General features: G+C 38.4%; 1 protein-coding gene across 1 annotated transcript; it reads right to left on the bottom strand.

Moving 5' to 3' along the window:
- Positions 1-527: 527 nt before the first annotated feature.
- On the bottom strand, positions 528-8,370 carry CYP27B1 (cytochrome P450 family 27 subfamily B member 1). Its single transcript, XM_073670106.1, has 9 exons — positions 8,065-8,370; positions 4,884-5,074; positions 4,149-4,345; positions 3,838-4,038; positions 2,352-2,515; positions 1,977-2,143; positions 1,730-1,811; positions 1,430-1,627; positions 528-873 (listed from the first exon to the last, which is right to left on the bottom strand). The coding sequence occupies exons 1-9, from the start codon at positions 8,263-8,265 to the stop codon at positions 760-762; spliced, it is 1,515 nt and encodes a 504-aa protein (XP_073526207.1). The 5' UTR covers positions 8,266-8,370; the 3' UTR covers positions 528-759.
- Between the last annotated feature and the right edge of the window lie 215 nt (positions 8,371-8,585).

Below are 8,585 nucleotides of genomic sequence, written 5' to 3'. Positions count from 1 at the left end.
CACAGGACCCTGTAGGTTTGTATTTCTTTTTCCCTTTAATAATAAAGACCTTAATTTAAAACCCGCATTCTGTGATTACCTGTCCTATCTTTGTCTAATATTTAAATTTGTTTTGTGATCTGAAACATTTAAGTGTGACAAACATGCAAAAGAGTAAGAAATCAGGAAGGGGGAAAATACTTTTTCACACCACTGTATCAAGTTTGTGTTAAAATTCCCTTCAAGTATTTAAAAAGGTTTCTCTAAAGCCCCCACAGGCACAGCAACAAGAACAAAAGTCAGACATATAAAAAAGAAATATTTATTTGCATGTTATAAAATAAATATATAAAAATATTTAAAAAAAAACACTGACCAGAAATTATTGTATAATTGTCAAAAATATGTACAAAACACATAGAACTGAGCTTAACACATTGACATTATGTTAATATCTATAAACAGATAAATAAATATATAATAAATGTTAAGTATGTACAAAGCATTTTCTACAAAATCTGATTTACAACAGTTAAATTACAGGCAGCGTGGAATGTTTTATATTAACAGCCGGTGATTACCAAGCCAAGGTATTCTAAACCGTTCACACATCACTAAGATCATTGCTCTGTCATGGCCACTTTCAAAAAGTCCATATGTATTTCTGTTATTCTATTCATGCTGGACTTTCCACCCTCGGAACCTTGATGACCATTAAACTTGGACAACTGCAAACGTTCGTGAGAACTTTTCACAAGGTTGATGAGATGAAACATAAAATTATCTCTCGAGAAATTGTAAGTTAATTTCTTTGTCTGGAACTAGAAGTGTTCTGGTCATGGGTTTCACCAAACATTCTGGATGTTCAGGTGTTACTTCAAAATGAGTAAGAATCTGGAAAAGAGAGTAGGAGAACATTAAAGTAAGATAAAAAAATGAATTAATAGGGTTGTCAAGTGAAAAGTTATCACCTATCTACAAAATAATTTGCAGATCGGTGGAGGTCTGACCGCTGGGAATCGCACCAATCAATGGGGAACATTTATCCCACCTACCACACATTCTGTAATGGTGATAAAAGTTTCCCATGAGTAAGAAAGCAATGCTCCGACAAAAAAGGAATGTCTATTGACTGTTTTAGGTTGGAGATCTGGCTGAATTCAACATTTACACTAGCTATCGAAATCCTTCAACACTATTAAGGGCAACCATAAATATCTGTAGTGGAGGCTTGACATAGCTTAGCCATGATACCAGTACCATTGATAGTATGATGGGCTTCTCATAGGGACTAACTATTTTTATTATGGAGACATTTTATGGACTAATACATAGAATTCATATCACTTCATTACACTGAGGAAGCTCCTGATTCTGATTAATATTATACAGATCAGCTCATACTGTACATGTGATTTCATAATGAGAACATTAGAGTATTTCTACCTACCCTTGAAAGAGCAAGGTACACCTCTAGCTCAGCGATGCGTCTCCCAATGCAGCTTCTTTTGCCAAAGCCAAATGGAATAGAGGCGTATGGGTGATGGGACTCATCTTTCTTCAGCCAGCGCTCAGGGTGGAACTCATTAGGGTTGGAGAAGTACTTCTCATCTCTTGATGTGGCATAGTGGCAGAGTGTAATTAGCGTCTAAAAGAAACACATTTTTGTCAATGGCGTGATTAGAGTAAAACTCTATTTGATGTACGTAAAATAAATATAGTAAAGAGGAGGCTGCATGTATGAACTCACCTTCTTTGGTATGATGTACTCTCCTACTTGGATGTCTCTGTCTGATATAACCCGGGCATTGCCAGGAATAACTGGATAAAGCCTAGAAGAGATTTTAAGATAACTTATATTGAGAGTGAAGTCATTTTTTTTTTTCTGTTTAATATTTTCAAATTTTTTTTATTAAGGGGTAAAAGAATGGGCAAAACTGACACATAGAACAGCCAAGGACCGCACATACATAACATGTAGTGGTGTGTAACCTTACCTTAGCACCTCTTTCACAACGGCTTTCATTAGCGGCATCTTGGCGACATCAGCTGCTGTGGCAATATCCCGGCCTTGAAGAACATCCTGTATCTCTTGGTGGAGAGAGGCTTGTATTTCTGGATGTCTCGCTAATTCATAGAGGCTCCAGGAAAGAGTACTAGAAATCTGCCAACAACAAAAAAAATTAATTTAAGCCACAGTGTAATATATCAAATGTTAATTAGTTATAAGTTATAATGGTCATTATATAACTAAATAAATACTCTAGTAGCCAACCACTGTCCATATATGTTTCACCTGCAATCTCATCACCCATCGGTAGTATCCTAATTTTTATTTGCTATTCAACAAACCTATTATTACACCGGCTTACCGTATCTACTCCAGCCAGAAGCAGCTCCGTCACATTGCCGTACACTGATTTCATGGGGATTTTCTCTTGAGCCAAATAATAAGTCAGGTACTTTCCTTCTACTTTCTCCCCTCGAGACACTTTCTCAGCTACATCCGCCATTCTCTGGTCAATATGACCTTTAGCTGCAAAATGAAATAGACAGGACCAATAAATTACATCTGCAGCCAGAATAACATCCTGACATAATATACGATGATATTATTGGAAGACATTCTGTTAATTAATATATGAGGGGGCTATTCTGCTTCCAAAACAGGTGGAATTTTGCATGGTAATAAACTATCAGGGCAGCACGGTGGCTCAGTGATTAGCCCTACAGCCTTGCAGTGCTGGGGTCCTGGGTTCAAGGACAACATCTGCAATGAGTTTGTATGTTCTCCCCATGTTTGCGTGGGTTTCCTCCGAGTTCTTCAGTTTCCTCCCACAATCCAAAGACATACTGATAGAGAATGTAGATTGTGCCAATATTGTCTGAATTGTAAAGCGCTGTGGAATATTTAGCGCTATATAAATAAAAATATTATTATTATATTATTAACTATTGGACTGTAAAGGGCCCATATACTATTCTTGCACAAGGGCCCTCTTCTGTCTCTGTCGGCCAGTGCAGTGTAATAATACACAACCAGGTCTGGTTATATCAGTACGGTCCAAGTAGCATCATACTCAGTTTTTACTGTTTATTCATGAAAGGTCAAGAACTTAGGAGAGTATGAAATGTCTGATGGAAAGTGATATGTGGCCTTCAGGATCAAAATGAGGAACTTACTTCAGTCCTCGCAGGTGAGAAGACAGAACATGGCTGGGATGACATCAGCCTGAGATTGTCATATGATCACCAACATACACTCCATATTCCATTATATACATCAAAGAGCAGGAATTCTGCCACATATGTAGATTGTGTGATGTTACAGTGAAATTTCCTGGATGGATGTTCACTCAGTGGCTAAAGGTGGTCATGCATCATACCTGACTCCCAGGTTAACTTACACTCCTCTTATTTCAATAACTCTTCTTACTCTGACAGATAATAGTCAGGAGGCCCCATACTAATTTGATCATTGGCTGGTCCCATAAAAAAATGAAAGATTTGGCCAACTTTGTGTAAATGACAACCCTGTAGGTGCCTTTTTTTTCGCTTTTCTATATGTTGTATATTCATTTTACTCACAGAATAGCTAATGTTGAAATTTATTCATGAGTTACAGATCTAACAAAGGTTACTATGACTTAGATAACTCAACACTGGGATATTACAGCACAAAAAAAGTGTAGACAGCTAACTTGACATTGGTCAATAACTTGTACAATTTTATCTTAATCCTTTTATGTGAGATAACCTTCTGCGACAAGTTATAAAGATTGTGTTTTATGGGTCATGATAACCTTTGCTACAACTTTTGCACACTGTTAAGCATGTATGGTGGAAAACGATCCTTACCGAAAGCAAACATGTAATCCCAGGATTCACAGAATTTCTGCCAGGGCTTGCGGAAAATTTTGTGCAAAAATTTGGGCATAGCCATAGTTAGAAGGGTCATCACAAACATAGTGTTGATGGATTGAATAAATTTCTCTGTTTCTTTAGGGACTGTGGTCTCCAAACAGCCAATTCGAGATTCAAAAAGGACAGAAGAGATACCTAGAAAGAGGTGAACATCATCATTATAGGCTGGGAGAATTGTATTTGGTCTGTAAATGTAAAGTCAGATGTATTGATCTTGGCATTAATCAGTAAGATGTAAATTTTACCTTCTAATCCGAACCTGTAGAATTCACTAGAGATGTCTTTGACAACATGTTGGGAATTTTGACTTCTCTGGTGTTGAAGTTTCTTTATTAAGTCTCCAACTACATCATTCAGAACATCGGTGTAAGCCTCCACCTCTTTAGGCTTCAACATGTGCTTCCCCAAAATGCTACGAAACTGCTGCCATTCCTCACCCTCACTGCAAGGATGATATAGACAAATATAATAAAATACACCATGTAGGTAGACAAGACACAAGTATATACAGATAAAATGTATGGTTAATGATATTCCATAATCACATTATCAATATATTTTAAAATACCCTTAATTTAATAGATGGTCCATTCAGGACTCTCATTAATTAGCCAGTGTAAAAAGAGTCTGCAAAGAGCAGCTCTGTAATGCACCCTGCAGTGCTTTATTTATCCTCAGGGGGCACTGCAGAGAAATTATTCACTTGGAGCTGGGTTCCCTCAAAAATTACATTTGATTGCTGGGGGTTCTAGGAAGACTACCCTCTTATTTGCATGAGACCTTTACAACAGAAATTGATTGGTAAAAGCAGAAATCCCTTTTAAGGTACTAAGGTTGATTAAAAATTACACATAGCAGATTTACATTTTTTTACACTCTAATTATGTCAGAGTGAATAGTTAACAATTCAGCCCAAAAATTAGAAATTACATATCACACTACCTCTTGGCATAATTCAGAGAATTTTTCCGTATACTTACGCTGTGAGTAGTCCATATGAATGTCCCCTGTACTGTCTGTAGTCTTTCCATGATGACAGATCTGAACGGATAGGGTGTTTTCCCTCTTGTCGTAAAACTTGTTCAATTAACGACGGGTCAGCTACATGCACAGTCAGGATGGGACCAAAGCTTGCCTTCCATACTGGTCCGTACTTGGCTTTTCCTTGCAACTGATGGAACACAGAAAGAAATAAGATGCAGTTCGGGTGTGTTATAAAGCCATAAATTCATAAAGTTCTCAATCACAGATCCAGATCCAAAGCCGTATATATTGGGTGTAGATGAAAGATTTTTAAAATGTATGTTTGAATCACTGAAATTACACTATATATAAAATGTTACTTTTATTGGTTAGTAATTAAAATCTCCGAAATTATACTAATGTTCCACACTTAGCCCAATTATTGGTTCTCAAGAACAACTGTGACAGGTGCGGTCGGTCAAATGAATAAGGAAGGTAAAGGGAGGGGGGTGGGAGAACATCTCCCTACAATTAACCTAATCTCACCCCTGCCCAGCGGTGTAGGTTGGCACCCTGGTAACGCGAATGGCTACCCCACTCAACTATGGCTTGCCCTAATAGGTCCTATAATGTCCTGAAAAAAAAGACCGAGGGATCCCAATGTTGTCACCTATCAACCTCAACAATTACACAAAAAGTCTCAATGACATCTCCAGCATTGAACCACTAACTATATAAATATACAGGCAATGGCCCATAGATTGGCCAATAAATATTATATGGTCCTATTGGAATAGTAATTTGGCTGAATGTATTGTATGTTATAAATAGTGGTTCAAATAGATATAGCAGCAAGGGACAGAAGGAAGGTTCCCCCCATAAGAGGAGTATATCCCTTACAGCTTGTAATGAGCCACAGATAGCAGTAATCCCAATTGGGTAGTGATATAGAATATTATAGAGTAGTCTTCTTATTCCATATATGTTTGTGGTGTTTAGTAGGAAAATATCCAAATGTAACACATATCAGAATGGTGACCTGCAATACTTAGGGATAACCCTACAAAAGCAGAAGGACATGACAGCTCAATAACTAAGGTTGGATGTGAACCGACCACAGAGTGGCAGAACCACGTAGCTAATCCCAGAAAACCCTGCTGCTCAGTTGAATGATGGTTATTGTTCCCCCAATTCTTCTAATTCAGGCTAAGGAGATACTGACCAGAAAAAAATACAGTATATACTTTATGTAACTAAAATAGGTACTGATACCTCCATCTACTATTAGCTACAGCCCATTTATATGCAATCAATATGTCTATCTATGACCACAACTTCACAGTCTACAAATGAGGCCGATTTCAGGACCTAACATCGCAGTCCACACTAGGATTGTGAATGTCAGATGTGTGAGACCTGCTTTATATTGTACTGATCCAGAGTTTTACTTTAGCTTGTATTCAACTCCAGAGCTGAATTCACAATTCTGCAAGATTTATCGCAGAAATGCCATGGCCTTTTTTGCTGGCTCAATATATTTGTAGACCATACTCTGGTATCTTCCATTACAGAAGGAGTCATCTTTACAGCAGAAAGTATAATGTAGATAAAAAAAACTGGATTTCACACTCTATTATATGAACTCAGATAAGTCTGTTGATAAGCTTGTCTACTGTTTCGAATAATTAGCAGAATTGTGAATGCAGCTCTGAACAGCATAAGATAAGTAAAACAATATGTTGACACCGTTTCCCAGTCGTGTGTACACTAATATAATGTGTAAAATGTAGGGGATGAATATGGACAATACAAAAAAATGCAAAACTAAGAGGGCACCACTATTAAATGGTATGAATATATAATCTATGGTTACCCGGTTGTCAGAGATGTCTTACAACACATGAGATTAGCCGGGAAGCCTATAGTGACACAGCTGGACACTGTACTTTGCCATGGGAAGCCTTGTCCACTCACAATGGTGCTGAAAGCTATTGCCACATTACACAACGAAACCCTCAATGAGTCCAGTTTACAAATATTACAAATATTATTCTCATGATTATGTAAAAAGGATATTTGTAAGAGAGGAAATCGAGATGACTCAAGACTGAGTATGACACACTGTAGAGCCTGCCTGGTCTTAGCTCTGGGTCACAGTTATTAAACTAGTGAGTAATGTACTCAGAGATGTCACACTCTTCATCCAACTAACTACACATCATTCACCTAAAACATCTGGGGAATTAGGAACATCTTGGTCATGCAGCCAATGATTCATCCACCATGTTCTTACTGAATCACAATATATAAAAAGGATGATGTGATAAAGATAACGCACAGCTTGTTGTATTGCTACAACCTCAGTATGCCCTATAGACAGTATAGCCCTAAATGTGCCATACACATCATAGTATGGGGTACAACACCCAAAAGACCCAACTGTACTGTGCAATCAATGTAGGACATGTGGCCAACATAATTGTAGAGAATATATTCTAACAAAAGATGCCAACAAGAGCCATGAGAACTTTGGGAGCAGTGGGCATCAAATTGGCATCAGTTACCTACATAGAACTGAAACGTGAAAAAGTAAAAGAACAAGCAATATTGCAAAAAACATATAACTAATGTTTAATAATGATTAAAGGACTATTCCCAAAATTACAAGTTATCCCCTATCCAAAGCATAGGGATTAACATGCTGATTACTGGGGTCCGACCACTGGGACCCTCAGCAATCCTGTGATTGGGACTATGGAACTTGAGAAAGGGGTTGGGCAGCATTGTCTTGAATGGAATATAGATGGTGTGCATGTTCCACCTGCTCCCCATTCATTGTCTACGGGACTGCTGGAAAAAGCCGAGTACAGTGCTCCACTATTTCCGGCAATACCAGACAATGAATGGAGCGGATGTCCTGTGTGTGCACCTCGGCTCCAATCAAGACAGGATGCCGAGAGCTACATATTCTAAGATAAGAATCTAATGGCAAATGTATTATTGTAATTTCAGCCTCAGCTGAAATCCCAATAATACATCTGGTATTAGATCCTTATCTTAGAATATGTAGCTCTCAGCATTAGTCTTGTTCCCTGGAACACCTTTCATTACAAGTGGTCTAAACTCCCCCCAAAAATAGTCTGCATGAACAATATCAATCTATACAGTCTATATACAGTGTATAGGAAAACGCCTTACCTGTAGCTCATGCAGCCGAGATAACCCCCTCTTGAAGAATATGTCAGTTAAGAAGCTGGCAGCGGAGGGTCCGGGCACGTCTGCCAGGGACTTGTGTCTTTTGATGATTTTCTCTGGATTTTTAAACATGGACTCAGCCAATAGCTCAGTGAGGTTCCTGAATGCTGAAGTCCTATTGACCAGCTTGAGTGACTGTGCCATCCTGGGCAGTGAGAGGATGGTACCTTTGTGTGCGGCATCTTTCTGCCATGCCAACTCTCCTATTTATACTTAAACAGAAACCATAATCCTGCTGTAAAATAGGCTGGAAATGCTTAGAGAGAGCACACCCCTTCTCCTCATTATCACCCCCCTCCTTTTCAGAAGTTACATCATCCTACATGAGAAATACTATTCCTAGTAAGTTATTAATGGAGAGGGACAGGCTAAACAGAAGAGGCAGGGCGCAGGAGGGGTTAATGCCCACAGCATGCCCTCCACGTGTGCGGCTTGTGACTGCATGTAGACCATAGTGTGCATAG

The sequence above is a fragment of the Phyllobates terribilis genome, unplaced genomic scaffold, assembly GCF_046119375.1.
Source record: "Phyllobates terribilis strain yellow unplaced genomic scaffold, ASM4611937v1 Scaffold_2__4_contigs__length_985480577, whole genome shotgun sequence".
Taxonomy (NCBI): Eukaryota; Metazoa; Chordata; class Amphibia; order Anura; family Dendrobatidae; genus Phyllobates; species Phyllobates terribilis.
The sequence above is the reverse complement of the archived record's forward strand: the minus strand, read 5'-3'. Positions and strand labels throughout refer to the sequence as shown.

Bases quoted from the DNA above. Each gene is read 5' to 3' on its own strand.
- CYP27B1 (XM_073670106.1), bottom strand. From the start codon at position 8,265: ATGGCACAGTCACTCAAGCTGGTCAATAGGACTTCAGCATTCAGGAAC. The intron at 4,346-4,883 runs GTAAGTATACGG...TCATCCTTGCAG, and splicing joins TCATATGGACTACTCACAGC to TGAGGGTGAGGAATGGCAGC. The intron at 4,039-4,148 runs GTAAAATTTACA...ACCTCTTTCTAG, and splicing joins CTACAGGTTCGGATTAGAAG to GTATCTCTTCTGTCCTTTTT.